Here is a 21,025-nt window from a genome sequence, read left to right as displayed (position 1 = left end):
CCTTAATTTTTTTGACTATGGCAGGTACAAGGAATTTTTGTTTTCTCCTTGTTAAAAATTAAACATTATGTATATTCTTTAGCTTTCTCTGTCAGATTGAAATGTTAACTCAGAATATTAATATAACATTTAGTCAAAATAATGTTATTGATCAAACTAAATTATAATTCAAAGCCTAAATCTGCCAGAGGATGATTAAGTTGTTCTTAGAGTACAGATAGATTCCGTTTTTGGCATTAAGTGACTGTATCCCGTCGCATTTAATTTCTATGATAGCAGCAGCCTGAGGCCGTGTGGACAACAGAGGCAGCGAACAGATTGTCTCTGATGGTCTTTAAGCCTTTTGGCCTTTATTTTAGACATCTTCTACTGCAAACATCCCTTAATCAGATAGACGATAAATTCCCCCTGACCAAGCTTATCACAACTAACAATGACGTGTCTTCATTCTACAGAGCCGTGGGGCTTACCAGCCTTACTTGACTGTTTTTGGAAATAAATTATCTAACTTAAGGCAGGGAGCTGCTGTTCCAAAATGTGGGGAAGAATCAAAACCACACTTGTCCTCTGCTTTCATTTCTCATCTTAATGAATACTAGCTGCATACACCAAAGGAATGGTGTGTCAAATCGAAAGCAGTTCAGAAAAAGACAGAGACTGTTCCTATCATGTTTCATTCATTTCGCATAGAGTATTTTTCTAAAAGAGATTTTTTTTTAAGCAAGAAGTAAAGAAAAAAAATCACTCTTATCTCCAGTTGATCTAATCAAATATTTAATGCCTGCACACAAGGGAAACTAATATGGTCTCCAGGGTTTGAAAGATAGGATGTCAGTAAGACAGTTTATTAGCCAAACCATGTGTTATTTCATGACCAGAAATAATATATGATACTAATAATGTCGAGCTTATAGGTGTCTTTTCTGTTTGTTTCTTACTCTTTAACACTTAAACCGCATTTCTTTTAAAGGTGATTTATCAGGTGGCTCAGTTAAAAGGCCTCTGTATGTTTTTAATGATTTTTAAAGTACTGTAGCATCAAATGTACATTTTTATGTAAACAACAATGGCCTCCGGGGTACACTAACTAGTAAAGATTAAAGAAATATTGGACCACCGTTGCATGCTATCGCTCATAATTATAATTTTTTTTCTCTGTTCTCCGTTGGTAAATGAACAGAGGAAAAGACTATTTAAACGCCTAAGTCATAATTATGCTTGTATGAAAGTGCTCGCTGCACTGGAGTGTTAAAATCGATTTGGTGACAGCAGAGAGGACCATAAAAAACGCTCTTCATTTCATTTGACTCCTGTGTTAGCAAGAATCCCTCCATTGTAAGCCATAAAAGAAAAAAATGTGCCTTAAAAATTGATTTTTCTCATACAGGGATATGTACACAGTCTTCTTTTTTTTTTTCACATATGCTCTTTTATGTGGCTGATGGTTGTGTATCTGGGTCAGGGACAAGCTGTTCTCCTGCCCTTTGCACGGTGGAGCCACAGTGCACCTTGTCTCTCTTCAGAATGTTAGAGCCAGGTCATGTAATTCATTTGACTCGTTTAGTGTAATCGAACTCATCTGGCCTGTTTATGGTCTGTTTTATTGTGATCAACACTGTTCCACAGAGGGATTTATTTCAGAGACATCATTATAAGTGTTTTATCCATTTCATTGCTTTTTACATTTAACACTTTTTTTTAAGGAATACTAGTAATTTAATATGTGAATAACAATATATGTTTCCAGCTGTGTGAGACTGTTTCAAGAGGTCACATAACCTATAGTGACAAATATGCCATTGCAAATTACGAAGGTATCTTCTTTAATGCAGATACATAGTTATACTCATATTTAGCTTATGAGCTACTTAAGCTGTTCTTAAAACTGAAGACAGAAATCCTTTTTAATTAACATCTGAAGTCAGTTGTAATTAGGACTCAGCAAAGAAGTGCATTAAAAGGAAACACTTTCCTTTGATGAGGTTCCAAAAGGATTTGTGACACAGAAATACTGGAAACAGATATTTTATTTATGGTTATGTAAATTTGAGCATTAACTTTTAATCCCCTTGGGGAGAGAGAACTACTGTAATTACGGAAGCATTTTGATTTCTTAGCACTTCCTTTTTTCAGGATACAAATGGCACCAATTTAAAGCTGATGATCTGTAATTTTAGGGTTACATTCATCGTAAAATTCTACTTTATGAAGACATTTATCATCCAGAAACAAAATATTTTGTAATGTCTTCCATTACTTAAACTAATAGTTTTGTCGCCCTTGTGCCCTGCAAAGGCAAATGTGGCTCCATGGGAAGAGAAGTTGTTTTAAAATCCAAAAGTTGTTGGTTTGACTCCAGCTGCCACAAGTCAATATTCCTCATGGCAACAACCTGAACCTTAATCTACTTGAAGAACTGTGGTTTGGTGACTGGGGTGTACATTGCTTTGAAGAGTCAGTGTGACTGGAAACTACATAGCTCAGTTGAATCTGAATCCTTATTGGTCCCAGTCTCTCCTAGAACTTAAAAAATGTTATTGGTGTTAATCCATTTTTATTTAAGTCATGCAAATTAGTTTTAAAAGTAAATTTGAAGAATTTACTTATAAAGTAGTGTGAAAGAAACATGGACGAGCACATTCATTGTTCATTCATACACGTTGTAAAATTAGCTGAGTGCTATTTTATTTTTAATTAAGTTTTTTTTATTTAAGAAAACTAAATGTTTTGCTTCCTCTAGGGAAAGGAATTAAATTGTCTGAATAAAATATATGGAAATAGCTTAATAATTTTTTCCCGGGTAAATTCTACCAGCTTGTTTTATCAGTGTCCGAAATGATAGATGTTCATGAAGTCATCCAGATTGCCAATTGTTAGCTTTTATAGGAGCAAACATGATGTGCTAATGAGAAGAGAAATACTGGAAGAATAACATTCAGAGGAAGGGAGCGGATACAATTGATCTTCAACTTAATTATTAAAAATGGTACATACACACAGTTCAACAAAGAGAGAACAGAATGATTTATAATGTAGGATTATTTCAAAACCTTAACATATCAAAGCAATGTTTTGAAAATCTGTGTTCCCATGTGTGCTAATAAAACCTTGTTACTGCTGCGCTCTCACACTCTTCTACCAGGAAGCTGCAGAAAGAGAGTGAGGAAAGGTCGAGGGCATACATCATTATCCCCAACATCCGAGAATGCTTTGCAAACATCGGTGATTTTTAAAACAAGAGCAGATGACCTGCTGCAAAAAGCCGAAATCTTAAATGCTTGCTCTTCTAAGGCTGTTGCAGAGACACAAATTGCCTTGTTTGTTGAAAATATATAAGAATATAATATGATAAAATAATCATTTAGTCTCACAGGGGATAAATTCAGATGTTTCAGCACCTGATAAGTTTATAACAAGAAAAAAATAATACAGCTGTTAGTTGCAATATAACATTTTCAAAAGACAGCAAAGTGTAAGCAGTGGTGTGATCCTTTCTGTGGCATTGGGTCAGCTTTATAGTGAAATTATTTTTTCACAGGCAATAGCAGGATGAAGCCATAGGTAGGCAGAGTGGGGCCTCTAATATTTTAATGAAGTTGACAAATTTCTACATCTATTTATCTATTTGTATTTATTTGTTTGAATTAGGAAAATGCACATTTATCAACATGTACAGTATTTTATTGTTTATCTTTTAACTCTTCACTATGTCATTCTTATACATTTGTCTAAGGTCCGCATTTGTGTGACAATTTTTACTATAATCTTTTCGCAGCTGTAAACACTAGAATTTCCCCATTGTGTTACAATAAAGGGATTTTCTATTCTATTCTATGTCAGCTTAAAGCATCTATGTAAATATGCCAGAATTAGCAATCCACTGTCCTAAGGCAGGTAGAAACAGTGAACTTGAAACAAGACACTATGGGAGAGAGCAGAGTGGAAACAAACTGATAAGATGCCAATAATATGAAGTCAAAATAAAATTAGGTTAAAAGGCCCAATGAAACAGATTAATTCACCTGTATGCTAAACAAGATAAAATTACTTGAATCTTGAATGAAAGTCCTTAAAAATATTTAAATCAAGTTTCGAAACTAGGATTTGAAGATCTGTCCTCCTGGGGGAGTTTGGAGTAAAGTCTCCACTTCTTAGCATGGATCTCATTGGTGGATCTACATATCCCATCTGGCCTTGGACTGGATGGATGGAAGGAAGGAAGGACAGATGGCTGTTTTGCTTCAAAGAGCTATTATTAGAAAACTTGGGAATCCACTGCATAAATTAATCAAAACACACTGAAAGTATCATGTGTTAAGCATGTCTTTGATGATCTTTGCATCCCAGTTCATTTTTGTTTGTAAGGTCCTGGAAAAATTACTATATACTCTAGCCTGCAGCTCTCAGCACCAAAAGATGGATTTCACAGGGGCGGCAAAACAGAAACGACATGTTTCTTGTTAGGAAACAATAACTGGTGATATTCACAGATCAGAGCCGCCTAATTCGCCATGCCAAGATAAAGACTGGAAATAAGCGTATATTTAAGATTTTTTCTTTGTCTCCCACTCCCAATCTGTTATGAAGACTTTTTTTCACAGCCTAATAGCTTTACCTATAAGCAGACAGACATGGTTCCACTTCTGAATTTAGATTATCGTATTTAACAGATAAACAGAATAAATCTTAACAAGAAAGATTTTTTTCTCACTGTTGCTTTATTTCTTTTTATATTCACACAATTGATTATTTTCAATTTAATGTAGAGTCACCTCAGTGCTGCTGTGTCCATGCATAGATTGAGACTGTTGTAGTATGTTTTACTGTGTCATTAGCTGGCCAACTGCTGTGTCATTATAGAGTGAAGGCATGGGTGGAAAAGGCAGGAGAACAAGGCAATCTCTCTCCCTCTAAGATCCTCCTCCGCATGTCTCCTTCAGTCCGTCTGTCCATCTAGCTGCATCTGCTTAGATTTTTTTTCTCCATTTTTCCAGTCTTTCATCTTTACTTATCCATAATATAAATTGGCTTAAATCCATTCTACAAAATGATGCATTGTCATCTTGCTTCCTGCAGTAAAAAAAAGCATTATTTGTTAAAATAGGTCTAATCTAGTTATTGTTTCAGATATTAAGATACTTTTTTTTGTAAATTTGATGGTTAATAAAATGAGAGTCAGAATATGACAATAGAGTTTTTTTTCCCTGTAATGCAGTGAAATTCTTAACCTATTGATGCACTTAACCAGAAAAGAAGTTACTAGTAATAGTAATAAGCAGGAGAATAGTAACTTGTACACCTTCATACACCGATATGCAAAGGACTAGGCATCCTTGGGTTAAGTGAGCGTTAGCTTATTTGTCTAGTATAATACATGATTTCTAGACAATTGAGTTCTGCTGTCAAAGAATAGCATAATTATGAGTTTTTCTATGTTTTGGAGTTATCTGTAGGTTTTTATAGGGTTGGTAGTGGTCAAAGACCCCACTGTGATGAGCTTTTTAAAAATGCTCATGTTTTCACCATGTTGTTTCCTTAATGAAAGACAATGTAGCACTTAACCATGCTTTGGAATGTGTTGAACAGTCTCCAGACCCCTTGATCTCATTTACATACAGCATGATACACATGGTAGCTCTGGTGGATCCTAAGAGAACAGCAGCCCAGGTGGGAGAAACTCTCAACAGGACAACTAGTCGTGTGCACCATAAAATCTGATACTGGAGTTAAAGCCATATTTCAGTAAATTATGGAGGTAACAACATCGTGCTATGTTTCTTCAAAGCAGGTACAGAGTAGCTGTTTAGAGTTGGGTTAGATGCACAGAAGTAACATAATATATACATCTCTCTCTCTCTCTCTGTTTCTCTCTCTCTCTTTATATATATATATATATATATATATATATATATATATATATATATATATATATATATATATATACACACATAATCATATAACAGCTGAAGCCTCTTCTTTAACAGGATTATTGCACAGGTTATTGCACAGGGTATTAAACAGTAATTGGACATTAATAATTTATTGCAGTTATAGTGCCGCATTGTAAAGTCTGATGGCAGCAGGGATGAATAACCTACAGTAGCGCTTCTTTTTACAAACAGGATTTAATAGTCTGCTCAGCTCCTCTACAGTCTGGTGCAGGGGGTGAGAGGTGTTGTGCATGATGGATTGAAGGTTGGAGAACACCTTCCTCTCAGTGAGGTAGTTGATGGTCCAGGCAGCAAGATGTTTGTCTACTCCATAACATAGAGTAATTATAATAGGAAACTGTAGGTTCAGCTTTAAACAGGACATTGAATAAAAGCTAAAAGAAGATCAAAGAGTATTCATGAGTTAGAATGGCCTAACCAAATTCCAGACCTACAACAAAATGGTGGTAAGACAAAACAAAATTGGCAAAAAAATACGTCTGTAGTTTTGTATTTCTAGTAAAGTGCAAAGCTTTACAAAGCTTTATATTTCTTTTCCATTTCAGAAATTATGCATCATTTGTTGGTGGCACATACAATCCAAGTAAATACATTGAGGATGGTAGTTATAAAATGATACAATTGGGAAGGGTTTTTATACTTTAACAAGACAATGTGTGTCATCTTTGCTTTCAATCCTCGCTCAAAAACACCCGGTGACAACAATTTCCCTGCTCAAATTATTTTCCTATGCCGCCATAACTTAAATTCATAAAGTTCCAATACACAAAGTCACATAAAATATCCTGGGGAAATAATGAATCTGTAGAAAATAAAATGGATATTAGATATGATGGGAAAAGTCTGTCAGCATGAGATGAAAAAGTGCCATTTCTGATGGATGTTGCTGTAAAAAAAACATATTATGGTGAAAGAAATCATAAAAACATATGCCGTTTTTTTTAAATGAGAACAATAAACAAGAACCTGCCACAGCAAAGCGTTTTAGATTAAATATAGCACAGTAACTGACCTGCACCTGTGGGAGGCTAAGGTATTACACTGGAATACTTAATAGACTGTATGTTGCTAAAGAGGTTAACCTTGCATTTTAAAGCGTATTTAGTCATTTAAAAGCTTAAGCAAGGAAAAGAAGATTTTTAATTGCTCTAAGTTTAGTTCAGCTTAAATTATAGTCCAGATTTGTAATGAATGTCAAAATCTGACTGAAATATGTTCATTGCTGTTATTTGTTTTTCTTATCTTAAGTGAAACCTTGAATTGAACTCCTTTTAGTATTAGGCTAAGCAGATTTGTGTTTTCTTTTAATTTTCTTGTCATGTGTGCAAAAGGCATTGCTGTCCCCAATCTGCTCGGAGAGAAGGAGCCGTCGACAAGTTGCAGCGGGGCCATCAAGTCCAATGACTGAACACAAATTTTCAAGGGAACATGTTTGCACACATCTGCTCCTGTGAGACTGAGGGAAACGGACAAAAAAAATTATAATTCTAACTAGATAATTAAATAAATAATTCTTTGTTCCCATAGAAACAAAGAAAAGTTACCCCTCTCCCAAATCTTCCCTAAGAGGTGTGTTACTGTTTGCTTCTGTTCAGTGAGTGTTAGACCATGTGGACCGCTGATAAAGCGTCTCTCTCTGGAACACTGAGAGGACCCCCTACTGACGCTGCCAGCTCTTCCTGCATTCAGGAGAACAGACGCCAGTTGTTCTGCTCCTCTTTTATCTGCCTATGTTGTATAAGGATACCACCAGCGTGTCAGACCAGACTTATTTAATGTCCACCCTGAGTCATCCACTGTTCTTTTCACTGAGTCAAAGCAGAGCTGGGGAGAATTTCCCCCCTGAGGTGGTCAGACAGGAAATGCAGTCACCTACAGCCTTTATGATAATGTGTCTCCACTCATGGAGGCACATGTTAGAGCTGTTCATATGCCATTCGAAGCAAATGGAAATCCACAGCAGCTGGATATATAATTGGTCTGATATTACTAATACCCAGGTAGCAGGATTGTGTTTAGGTGTTTGTACACACATATGTGTGCGTGAGTGTGGCTCTCCCAACGGGAGGCTGCTGGACTGGGGAGGCAGAAAGAGCAGTAATTATGGCCTCCCATGTTCAGCAGAAACATCAGAGGGAAGTAATTTGTTGCTCTATATTTAATCAGTGGAGATAACGAGACCGACTGCGGCTGTCTGGGCCGATGGGCAGGCGGACGAACAGGAACGCCATTTCCTCCCAAAGCCATTAGTCTTTAATGTAGCCAGCTGCATTGTCATAGTTTCATACTTTTCTGTTCAAATAATCATTATCTCCTTTTCCATCTCCAATTTGTTCAAGTGTACGCTTTCTTTTCCTCACCTTTGTTCTTTTACTGTTTACCTCCCAGCCCCCCCCTTCTCCTGCTCCTGTTTTTTCTTACAATAAAAGAGGTGTTTCCATCCATCAGCAACCTGAAGCATTTCCTTATCTTCTCCTCTCCTCGTTATGCTCAGCTCTGTCTTACTGACTGCCCATCTCTCCATACTTCTCTTAGGGTGCAGGTAGAGTTCTATGTGAACGAAAACACTTTCAAGGAGCGCCTCAAGCTCTTCTTCATCAAAAACCAAAGATCCAGTAAGTCCTCAAGTCTCGGAGTTCATCTTCAGCCGCCTGGAAACTAAATGCAAATTTGTCTGTTTGCTGCTTGTGTTTTCTTCCGAATTCACTCCATCTTTTGGTTAAAAATCTTTCATTTCATTTGAGTGTGCCAGGCTCTGTAACTCTTGCTCTGTATTTCGTCATCTGTTTCCTCAAGTTGTCCTCTCTTTGAAACCAACTTATCTGTCTGTGTAGTTGTTAAGATTAAACATGTTTCATTCAGATTCTTTTTACCTTTTTATTGTTAGATTAGGAGTCCACAATTGGTACCCCTGGTAAAAGTTAAAAGCTTTAAACTAGATTAATCTTTTCGTGCAGCTGCATATTTCTAAAAAAGAAAAGCATAACTTCTTGTTTTTAAGCATATATTCTTTGTATAGTACATTTTACTTCCTCCTTTTACCAATTGGACCATCTCCTGCCATAACAAAGAGTTAAAGTATTTATACCATAGGAGTCCCCATTGGTCAGGAAATGCATTAAGTAAAGTAATGTTGGCAATTCTAAGGGCAAATTCTAAAGACTTGCCGCGGTGACCCCAAATATGAAAGCAGGTGAAAAGGACAAATGCACAGATATTTATCTGCCATCCTGTAGATATTTTAGAGTTCTGCATCTTCTCGTTTGCTCGCAGCTAATCTCAAAAGTTTTCTATAAGATTTAGGTTCAAGGACTGAGATAAACATCCATACATTTTGTTTGGATCCCTAATCTTCTGGAAAACAACATTTTTTCCTGGTAGGAGCCTCTTCCTCAAAGCTTGTGGGAGAAATCACAGATCCTCCACCATATTTAACAGCAGATGTGAAGACCTTTAAAAAAAAAAAAAAATTTACCCTAAAAATTAAAACGAACCCACTTGGAGTTTCAGTTCCAGAAAACCCTCAATCAAAGCTACATCCAACCACAGCTCGTAATTTCAGTTCAAATCTAAACAAATCTCCGCTAGGAGAGAAAGTTAATTTATCCTGACCTGCCTTCCAAACATTTACTTAGATGAATTCAATGACTTTCATGAAATAACAGTAGTTTGATGTGTTGCTAAAGTAAATAACCCCAAATTATTCCTAATTTGCATAATTTCATCTAAACATATTAAAGTGTTAATATGCTGTCTGAAATAAATTTTTAAGGCTTTTCCACCTATTTACCAAGAGTGCCAATATTTGTAGAAGTATTGTAAATAATAACCTACATTTGGTTTGTTTTGTGTTCAGTTTAATTGCCTAGTCCATGTGTTTATTTGTTTTGTAATCATTTTAAATGCTTATTGGTTGTTTCATTTTGATTGCACTGCAGGTCTTCGAGTGCGAATGTTTAATTTTGCTCTAAAAGTGCTGAGCTGCCTCCTCTACATCGTCAGAGTCCTGCTTGACAACCCGCAAGAGGACAGACAGGACTGGTGAGAGAAATGGCGATAACATTGGGATTAATGAGGGGAAAAACTGTGACTTTTAAGGGCCTGATAACAGTCAGCAGAGCAAGGGTCAATAAATGAGATGACAGTGCGCTGAAAGGATTTTTGGTGATGTTTTAACTGGAGAAAAAAAGAAACATGAAGGAATATCCGCTTCAAGTTTTTGGCTGATCCAGTTTTTAGTTTGATTGTTTTTCTTTTTTTCTTGGTTGTTTTACCCCCTGCAGTGGTAACGGAGTTAGCTGCACCAAACAGAACACATCATCCCGTCCCTGGAGTGAGTTTGACTGGTAAGCATACAAACTGCTGCATCTCTAATGAGGAGTGATGGCCTCTGCCTGAAGACAATGACAATGAAAGCACACATCCAGGAGGACCGACATCAATGACCCGCAGCACACCGGACGGAAATGTCGTATAACGCCATCAATGCAGCTTCACTTAACTGTTGCAATCTGCTGTATTGATATTAAGCAGCGCCGGAGTTCATTCATTTATCACAATCTAGCTGTATTGAATACCTGTCAACATAATAGGTACGTAGTGCCTGTGCAGCATAATCAACAGCGATCTAGTGGAGATAAAGTATGTAATATACTAGAACAGAGACAGAGAAGTACCAGAAAGCAGGCAGGGACCTGAGGGTGTGTCATGTCTCCTGTTCAAGGGACCTATTGATCTAATCGACGACTAATGACACAGCCTAAGCTCTGAATTTACATGAATAAGGAGCTGCCTCCTTTTGCAGGCAGCAGACTCATGGCATCGCATCCATGGAAAACAGCAACAATAATCTCCAGGGTGCCTTCGAGGAAAAAAAAAGAAACCCCCTTTCTGTCATAATAAGAATACAAATTTGACTGTGCAAAAATTACTTTGTTCCCACAATATGAGCCCTCTGTGTTTCCACTGTAAACACCATAATTAACGCAGCTACTGGGTTGTGTTCGTGGGCACAGTTAAGTGTGGTAGAGTTAGGAAAAAGAGAGGTGCTTGTATTTTTCTTTTGAATCTTTTCTATCAAAAAGTTGTCCTTTGTTTGATGTATCTTCAGCATTTAATCATCTTTTTACCTCTTTCCTCTCTGCAGGAAACTCATCATCTGGGTTGACAGACCTCTACCGCTCTGGGCACTGCAGGTCAGATATAGATTAGCACATTGTAGTGTTGAACAATTTTCCAGCTACTCTCTCTTCTCCTACACATACTTCCATATCATAAACACGTTAGTCAGCCACAATATTAAAACCGTTACCTTTCGGTGGGTTCATTGCACAATTCGCAGGTCTGGTTTCCAAATTGCCGTAATTGAATTTATAAATCTGCCAAATCCAATGAAAAAGTTAAAGAAACTCATCAAGTTTCATAATATCTCAATAGCGACATCATTGAGTTTCCATGTGATTAAACTGAGCCATGTAATTGGAAACGTCTTTTCTTTTTTTTTTTTTCTTTTTTTTTATTCTTTTTATTAGGTTTTAACGTCAAAATACAAAATGTGCAAAAATATATGAACAAGATAAGTAGACTTTTTTTCTATAACAGAACCGAACATAAGTCGTACAGTACACATGGATAAGCCTTCCCAAATAAAATCCAGAGGAATAAGATTAATAGTGAGAGAAAAAATTTAAAAAAAGGGGGGGGAAGGATTTAAGAAAAAAGTGCATCAATGGGTATTAATGACAGAATAAATAATTTGATAAATAATATGATAATGTAAATAGAAAGGTCAGGCAAAAGCAAAACTTAGTTGGGCACCATACGGGACGGCAATGTCTGAATAAAATCAAAAAACGGTTGCCAAATCTTTAAAAATTTAGTTGTGGAACCTCATAGGGTAAATTTAATCTTATCGAGTTTACTAAAGTGTAAAGCATCTTTAATCCAGATTTCAAATGAGGGAGGTAAAGCTGATTTCCAGCACAGCAATATTCTACGCCTCGCCAACAGAGTGAGAAATGAAACCAGATCAGCCTTAAGTCTTGACAAAGAAACCGTCTCAGAAAGTACACCAAACAATGCAGTTAAGGGATCAGGCTGGATGGACATATGAGCTACTTCAGACAAGGCTGCAAAATGTTTGTCCAATATTGCTTAGTGATGGGCATGACCAAAACATATGGATCAGTGAGGCAGGTGTTTGATGGCAACGATCGCACTCCGGGCTAACGTTTGGGTATATTTTAGAAAGCCTGGCCTTAGTCCAGTGAGTGCGATGCAGGACCCTACACTGAATTAGTCCATGTCTGGCACACAGTGACGAACCATGTACACGGTAAAGAATTCTATCCCACAAGTCATCTGGAAACAGAAAGCCCAAGTCCTCTTCCCATGCCGCTTTGATTGGAAACGTCTCTTCTACTTCCAAAAATTCAAAAAGGGTCAAAATGTAATAAAAAAATTATATTTGTAGTAATGAAGAAATGATAAGAAATTACTTGGAAATTCATTAAGGTTTTTATACATCTCATGATTACTTTTGCTGTGGCTGTTTATCCACTTCATTTGAGTCGTACCAAACAAACAAATTGTTTTTTTCCCTTCAGTTTAATCTTTCTGACTATATCGTTGAAAATCACCAGTGAGACTTAAATCGCTCTTTCATTGCATCCACCATTTTACCTTAAATGGTCTTCAGTACCTTAATTTACCACGATTAACAAGGAAAACTCAATTAAAATTCTGGCCTAATTAGCTGAGAATTTTTTGGGTCGAAACTGCGTCTCTAAAGCCGCTTATTTTACCCATTCAGTGCGCTGTATTATTTTTCTCTGAGAAAACTCTTGAGACTCATTGTGACGGCAAGACATGCTGATCGTGTTTGTTTAGATGGAGGATCGTGTCGGGGTACCTAAAGCTAAACATAAGCAATGTCATTTGCTTCACCAATCAGGTGTTTTTCAGGATTGGGCTGGCTCATTTAAATCTGCGTGCACGTATTATTTATTTATTTATTTTTTTGCATTTATGTGCAGAATAATTTACGGTATGTCACGTCATCTTAGGGATTTGACACTGTAGTTAAAATGTGTTTACACTTGCAGTGTGGCCGCACACACATACATGTAAATATAAATAAATGATCAGACCCAAAAATGTCTGTTGGTTCATTTAAACCTATTCCCTCTGAAGCAAAACCATCAGCCCTCCCACTGATTCCTCCTACGCTCTTCATCTCTGCGCCTCCTAATTTCTCCCTGATCCTCTTTCTCTCTCTCTCTCTGACTATCTTGTCTTCTCTCTTTCTCTATCCGTCTGCTCTGCCACTGAGTCTGCACAATCGTCTCTTACTTGCTGCCTCTCCCTCTCTTTTTGCAGGTGCTTGTGGCTTTCATCAGCTTTTCAGAAACTATGTTGCTCGTGTATCTCAGCTACAAGGTGAGCCACTCGTGGCCCTCAATGGCCACTCTGAAGCCTTTTGTGATGTTTGTGGCTGTGATGTTCAGGCAGGGAAAGCTGCAGATTTGGATGGACTAGATTAGGATTTTTTTTTTTGGCACTTTGCAATTCCCTTTTTGTCCCCTCATGCTTCCCTCTGCAGCATGAGTTGCCTTAAAGCTTATTGACACTGTTGTGTTATATACCAGTGCAGCTTTAAGGGAAGCCCCCCACCCACTATGTGGAGGCTGTTGGGAGGGGTCCATCCATGGGTTGCTCTGCTTTTGATGTACTTGGCACTGTAAGCCTATGAAGGGCTAACTCCCCAGATTCCTCTGGAGGATGGAGGCCTTAGCATTTAAAGCTGACTGATTCCTGTGGACTCAGCCAGTGACTGTCCACCTACACTAGTCAGATTCAGGTCAGCATGCAGGCAGGCAGCAGACACATAAAAACAGCAACGGTTGACATCTTAATTGAGCAGCGAGGTTTAGAGCAAACTGAGCAAGCTTGCTTTGACTCTTCAACCTACACTAGGGAGTTGTATAACCTTTATACTTCCTGATGTATTCTATAGCGCTGAAGCTTCCCCTCTAAGCAGTTATCCTTTTTCCTGACCTCTGTGTGTGGCGTCTGTTTCCAGGGCAACGTTTGGGAACAAGTCCTACGTGTCCCATTCATTTTGGAGATGATCAGCACCGTTCCCTTCATGATCACTGTGAGTGGAATATAGAAGCTTAAGAAGCACTAATAACACAGGAAACTGTAAGGAGAGCCATTTGTTTTGACCCTAAGCTGCTGAGGCGTTACATTCAGGGATGCCATCATTAACTCGTCATCATGTAATCTCTTGTCGCGGTAAGATCTCAAGAATTTACAATTTTTTTTTTCTTCAACAGGTGATTTTGCCCTCCTTGAGAAATCTTTTCATCCCAGTATTTCTCAATTGCTGGCTGGCCAAACATGCGTTGGAGAACATGATAGTAAGTTAATCATCGAAGTGGTGCTTGTCTATTTGAACTGTCTTCTTCCAGTGACTATAAAACATAAGACCTCAGGAATCTGTAAAACAAGAATTTGTTGCTGAAATATGCATTTATAGCTTCTTTTTTTCCCAACCCCAGATATGGTCAAAATTTGACATACAGTTGTAAATTTATATCCTTACTTTCTTATCTCATTCTCACTTTTCTTGTTGGCATTCATTTCCTGTTGGCTTCTTCTCCCTCTCTCTCTCTCTAAAAACCCAAATTGATTTTCTTTCTTGCTGCCTATTCTGATGTTTGGATTTTTAATTTTAAAATAATTCAATATTAATTTCCACCCACTCTATCACCTTCTGCTATCTGGGTCTTTATTTTTGCAATATTTATTCCTGCAGAATGACCTCCACAGGGCGATCCAGCGGACACACTCAGCCATGTTCAACCAAGTTGTCATACTTATCAGCACACTGGTCTGTCTCATGTTTACATGGTAAGTACTGCAACTAAACAAGGAGGGAGTGGCAGCAGGTAAAGAAAAAGCATGATCTTAAATGGGGTTGGAAGAAGAAGTCTCGTGTTGAAGATGAGAAAAGGATGGGATGAAGCAGAAATAGGGTGAGAAAGACAACTTGTAGAGGGATTGGAAATTGCAGTTACTAAAGCTGAGAGAGGAAGGCAGAAAGAAGGGAGGTAATTGGTTACTGTCAGAGAGAGATGGTGCTCTTAAATGACAGCAAGTGATTGCTTCAGCAAAGTGCAGGAAGAGTCAGCTTACATCACACAGAGGGCAAAATGCAAGAGCAAATCAAGGAGATCCGTTACGCACAGCTTGAGTTAAGCTGTGGCCACTTCAAGTTTGACATTTTCCCGCCGACTCATATCGGCTGAAGATTATGATAACAGTGGCAGAATATCTTTATGTAGAAATCCCCAACAAAGGCGTTCAGGCATCCAGCCACCCCCGTCTTTGCACATAAAAAGTCACAGATATTTGCACAGGTGTGAAAAACATTTCCACATGAATAATGGCTCCCATGAGCGCCTCTTCCTCTCACAGCCTGTGAAGTGCCTTTGATGCTCACTTTGCTTTTCTTTCCCTCTCTTTTTTTTTCTATACCTCGAACCTCCATCAGCATCTGCGGCATCCAGCACCTGGAGCGTGCTGGAAACAACTTGACCCTGTTTGACTCCCTCTACTTCTGCGTGGTCACTTTCTCCACTGTGGGGTTTGGAGATGTCACCCCACAGATATGGCCTTCACAGCTTCTGGTGGTCATTATGATCTTTGTGGCACTTATTGTGCTTCCCATACAGGTAACAAAACCGTGATCAGATTTACAAGGCTTTGCAAATGAATTTGTTTTTTTGTGTTTTTGTCACGTTAAAAGCATTACTTATTTTATTGGGAGTTTATATCAGAGAAGCATCTGACATGTTCATATTAACTCTGGAGGAGCTGCAGAGATCCACAGCTCAATTAGGAGAATCTTTTAGAGAATGTTTTATGAAGAAGTGTCAAGTAAAATCATTTATGAAGGACAGCTATCAGAAATTCAGTTGAAAATTGAAACGAAAAAAACAATGAAAATATTTCTGGGAAGTTGCTCTGTTCATATAAAAAAGCATTTAACTTTTTGGCCGACATGTAAAAGCCTTTTTTTTTTTTTTTAAGAGAAACATATTATTATGAAAACACCATCTCAACTATGAAATATGGTGATGGAGGTATCATGTTGGGACTTTAGATTGACCTAAATAGATGATGGTACAGATATAACGTCTGCCAAAGTATGCAAAATACTGAAGAAAGGGGCACTCAGGACCTGTGTCCGAATGGTCTAGTCAAAGTTCATATACACTCACCGGCCACTTTATTAGGTACACCTGTCCAACTGCTCGTTAACACTTAATTTCTAAGCAGCCAATCACATAGCGACAACTTAGTGCATTTAGGCATGTAGACATGGTCAAGACAATCTCCTGCAGTTCAAACCGAGCATCAGTATAGGGAAGAAAGGTGATTTGAGTGACTTTGAACGTGGCATGATTGTTGGTGCCAGAAGGGCTGGTCTGAGTATTTCAGAGACTGCTGATCTACTGGGATTTTCACGCACAACCATCTCTAGGGTTTACAGAGAATGGTCCGAAAAAGAAAAAACATCCAGTGAGCGGCAGTTCTGTGGGCGGAAATGTCTTGTTGATGCCAGAGGTCAGAGGAGAGTGGCCAGACTGGTTCGAGCTGATAGAAGGGCAACAGTGACTCAAATAACCACCCGTTACAACCAAGGTGGGCAGAAGAGCATATCTGAACGCACAGTACGTCGAACTTTGAGGCAGATGGGCTACAGCAGCAGAAGACCACACCGGGTGCCACTCCTTTCAGCTAAGAACAGGAAACTGATGCTACAATTTGCACAAGCTCATCGAAATTGGACAATAGAAGATTGGAAAAACGTTGCCTGGTCTGATGAGTCTCAATTTCTGCTGCGACATTCTGATGGTAGGGTCAGAATTTGGCGTCTACAACATGAAAGCATGGATCCATCCTGCCTTGTATCAACGGTTCAGGGTGGTGGTGGTGGTGTCATGGTGTGGGGAATATTTTCTTGGCACTCTTTGGGCCCCTTGGTACCAATTGAGCATCGTTGCAATGCCACAGCCTACCTGAGTATTGTTGCTGACCATGTCCATCCCTTTATGACCACAATGTACCCAACTTCTGATGGCTACTTTCAGCAGGATAATGCGCCATGTCATAAAGCTGGAATCATCTCAGACTGGTTTCTTGAACATGACAATGAGTTCACTGTACTCAAATGGCCTCCACAGTCACCAGATCTCAATCCAATAGAGCATCTTTGGGATGTGGTGGAACGGGAGATTCGCATCATGGATGTGCAGCTGACAAATCTGCGGCAACTGTGTGATAGCATCATGTCCATATGGACCAAACTCCCTGAGGAATGCTTCCAGCACCTTGTTGAATCTATGCCACGAAGAATTGAGGCAGTTCTGAAGGCAAAAGGGGGTCCAACCCGTTACTAGCATGGGGTACCTAATAAAGCGGCCGGTGAGTGTACACCTCCAGTTAAAAACCATGTCAGTAATCTTTTAAGTTTGATTTTAATTTTGATGCTATTTAAAACTTTACTGCCGTCCATACCAGAGCTCTAAATGTATTCAGTTTCTTATATGGGATGTCTGTGCAGTTCACTCTATAATTATCCTGTCTAACATTTTAATTTTAAACAAATCTAGACTAAGTCAGTATTTCTCATGTTCTCTATCCAAACACAGCGAGCAAAAGAAGAAAATTTGCCTTTTTTTTCTTTTTTAGAGGAATTTTTTGTTATTTTGCATTATTTTTAGCAACCACTTAATTTTACTTTTGCACTTACTTACAATGCACAACATGTAAATTTTTACGTTGACTTAAATAAAGGGGTTCAATCTGTACTTACTTTGACCTAAACCTTTGTTTACACAGGTATTTATACTTTTACTTAGTAAAGAAAACAAGCACTACACCATCCAAGCTGACTTCTAGGAGTTATTCTGTATTTTCTTTTTCTTCTTCTTCCTTTCTCTCTCCTTTAATTTCTATTTTTTCCATCTCTGTGTCCATTGCATATGATTTTCTCAAATACCTCGCCCCTAAAAAAGTTTCAGAACAGTTATCAGGGGGACGGTTATGGCAACAGCCATGATAGTCCACTTGTGACATCAAATCTGTTTGGCTATTATCCAGCACCAGGGCATCAAATCTCATTGCTTTATAAGGAAACAGATCATGTATGAAACATAAGAAATAAAAAAGCACAATGAGAATACTTTTCACACCTCTGCTGAACACAAATACGGTATATACCTAATTTTCCTTTTTGGTTATCGTATAGAGTTTAAAAACAAAAAACAAATATTTTGCTTGTGATTTTATTACGTTTATCCAAGCTCAGGAGGTTTGAATAGTCCTTTAAGGTATTTCATTAAATGAGAACAGATAAGAGAATACAGGTATTATTCAAGTCATGATGAAAACAAGCTTTTATTTGATGAGCTGAAGAATCCCTGAGGCGAAAATCCGTTTTATTCCCATGTGTTATATTGAACCATAAGTTTCAAACAAGATTCCTATTTTTTTCTTTGCAAAACTAAGATAATTTATATTTATGATCATAAAAACAAGAATTATAATTTAATTGCCACTCACTTTATCACTCTTGAAAGATAACATGTTTTGTTTTATCATGCAGAAGAAAATTAAAGTTTCTCCCTTTTTCTCAAATAATGTATCTTCCCCTTTATACAATAATTAGATGACTCATGGCGTCCTACGAAGATTTACGACACTATTTTTATTCAGAGAGCAACAAGAGAGTCTTCCACACTCATTCAATTTCCTAAATCTCTTTCCCGTCTCTGAGCCTCATAAAAGGAGAGATTTATGATAGAGACTTAGAAAAGCTGTTTACACACATGCAGGGGCCGATAAAACACCTCCACAAGAGCATCGGTTTCACTGTCTCCCCGGTGGTCGTTCCTCAGGTTGGTGTAAAACAGGAATTGGTTGCCATACCTGTGTTCCTCCCAGAACATGCGAGGATGCTAATGGGATTCATTTCCTCTTTGCAGCTGGTTTCATGTGTGTGATCCTGCACTTAGAGCATCTATCTCTGCATGGAGATACTCCATAGACACACAGCTAACAAGCGAATGATGAGAAATGGCAGTCATACACTCAGCTGCTTTCTTTCTCTCCTTATTTGTATATTTTCATTACCTAAAACTCATTTTAACACCTACTGGACTCAGTTTTCATCCAACTCAAAATGCATTACTCCTCAGCAGAAATTTGCACTCTTAACATTCCCATAAGGATTCTTAAATTCATGTTTTAATATGGGTTATTTAAATCACACAGTGTTTGCAAATAAAGTCAGTTTAATTTAAAAAATACAGCACTGTTATTAAAATCTGTATTTACTCTAAATAAATTTAAAGAGGCATTATCATTGCATGTATGAGCGATGCAAACAGCATTTTTTAAACAGAGCATGCATGTGGAGAAATGGGCTCCTGCATGCTCTCACAGTCGTTAAATAGGTGTTCCCTCTCGGCAGCGGGTTCAGGGTTGTGCATGTACATTTTTTTTTAAGTGGAGAGGAAGGGTCTTTCCAGAAATCCTCCTCTCTGCCTTTAAGTTGTCATATTTTAGGAATTAAAATATACGGATCTCGGACATTCTGTATATTTTTGCTAATAAAATAAATGCAATTAAACAGAAACAAACCTTGTAACTTCATAATCAAGATAAAACTTGCAAACTAAAATCCAAAATACCATGACAGTATCAAGACTACAGTTGCACAATTGACCTGCCATCTTCTTTGCTGTATTAATCCCCTTAATCCCAACATTTAGTTTTTTGGACACAATATTTGGTTAGATATAACATTTCACCTGCCATGCAATCGCTCTCTACAAATGGATAAAATATTTGTCTGGATGACAGAACTCCATACAATCTTGGAAATGTTTGATCTTTTTTATTAGATGCTCCATATATAATATACCTTTGGTTTTAAAGTCATTATGCATGTTATAGAATGCATAATTCTATAACGATCTGTTTTAGAACACATTAGAACAGCGGGACTGTGTTGAAAAAATAGAAATAGTATATTGAGACTGAATCCCTTGCTAACATGATCAAACACTCCCTCTGTATTCCAGCTGTGGCCGGATGATTGCATATATCCTCACAAAGCCCTCATTAAAAACTTTACCTTAAGAACAGTTTGCTGAAGTTTCATGAATACATTAATAAGAAATGTTCCTTTAACCTTGATATATTGTGCTCTTCAATCCCTCTGCTCATCTTTCATCCATAAATACCCTGTGACATTTAGAAACTGGCCCCTGCTAGCCCCCAACCTGTCTGTTCATGGTGAGGGGGGGTATATATGTGACTGAATGTTTACCTCTGTATGACCCTGATCATTGTCTTGGCTACAAACTGCCATGGGTCACAGCTGATTTATATATATTCTTATAATTCTGCCTTCTGGGTTTTCTTAACAAAATCCAATCAATAAGTAGAGCCTGTTGCACTGTGGAGAGTTTTGGAATATGCTTCAGAATACAGATAAGTAGAAAACTCCTATTTTCTTCATTACAGCTCAGTTTCCTGGTGTTTTCTGTTTAAAGCCTGACTTTTACATCAATAATGGCAAAATGGCATTGCATAAATTAAACACATCAACCTGAACAATGTACAATGGTTTCTAAAGAAGATGCAGTGCTGGGCTTTGTGGAAAAATAAGTCCATGATAAATGATTTTATTTTTTTACTTTTTAGCATGTTATATGTCATTCATCTGTAAAATTAAATAAAGAAATGTCATACATAAGTGCGCATAACTTTAGATTAATACTTTGTCAAAGTGCCTTTTGGTTCAACTGGAATCTTGTTGGAGTTTATCCCACAGCTTAGAATTAAACTTTGCCCCATTTATCTTAGGTAATATTTTTAGTAATCTTTTTTAGTAATTTAAGTATAAAGACATTTTAGGGGAAAAATACAGGCTGTTAAAATACAATAGACATGGATGCTTCTCCTTTAATTTTAACTTTTACTTGACTTTGTCTATT

The 21,025-nt window shown here is 37.7% G+C and overlaps 1 protein-coding gene across 1 annotated transcript in view; it reads left to right on the top strand.

Moving 5' to 3' along the window:
- Positions 1 to 21,025, top strand: part of LOC119794843 (potassium channel subfamily T member 2) — a 51,775-nt gene that overhangs the window by 10,565 nt on the left and 20,185 nt on the right. The window contains exons 2-10 of the mRNA XM_038302552.1: positions 8,487 to 8,566; positions 9,890 to 9,992; positions 10,235 to 10,297; positions 11,098 to 11,146; positions 13,329 to 13,388; positions 14,032 to 14,106; positions 14,288 to 14,371; positions 14,770 to 14,864; positions 15,508 to 15,688. Of these exons, the coding sequence (XP_038158480.1) occupies positions 8,487 to 8,566; positions 9,890 to 9,992; positions 10,235 to 10,297; positions 11,098 to 11,146; positions 13,329 to 13,388; positions 14,032 to 14,106; positions 14,288 to 14,371; positions 14,770 to 14,864; positions 15,508 to 15,688 (790 nt within the window). The remainder of the gene's footprint in view (positions 1 to 8,486; positions 8,567 to 9,889; positions 9,993 to 10,234; positions 10,298 to 11,097; positions 11,147 to 13,328; positions 13,389 to 14,031; positions 14,107 to 14,287; positions 14,372 to 14,769; positions 14,865 to 15,507; positions 15,689 to 21,025) is intronic.

The sequence above is a fragment of the Cyprinodon tularosa genome, unplaced genomic scaffold, assembly GCF_016077235.1.
Source record: "Cyprinodon tularosa strain WSP-4 unplaced genomic scaffold, ASM1607723v1 ctg495, whole genome shotgun sequence".
Lineage (NCBI taxonomy): Eukaryota > Metazoa > Chordata > Actinopteri > Cyprinodontiformes > Cyprinodontidae > Cyprinodon > Cyprinodon tularosa.
The sequence above is the reverse complement of the archived record's forward strand: the minus strand, read 5'-3'. Positions and strand labels throughout refer to the sequence as shown.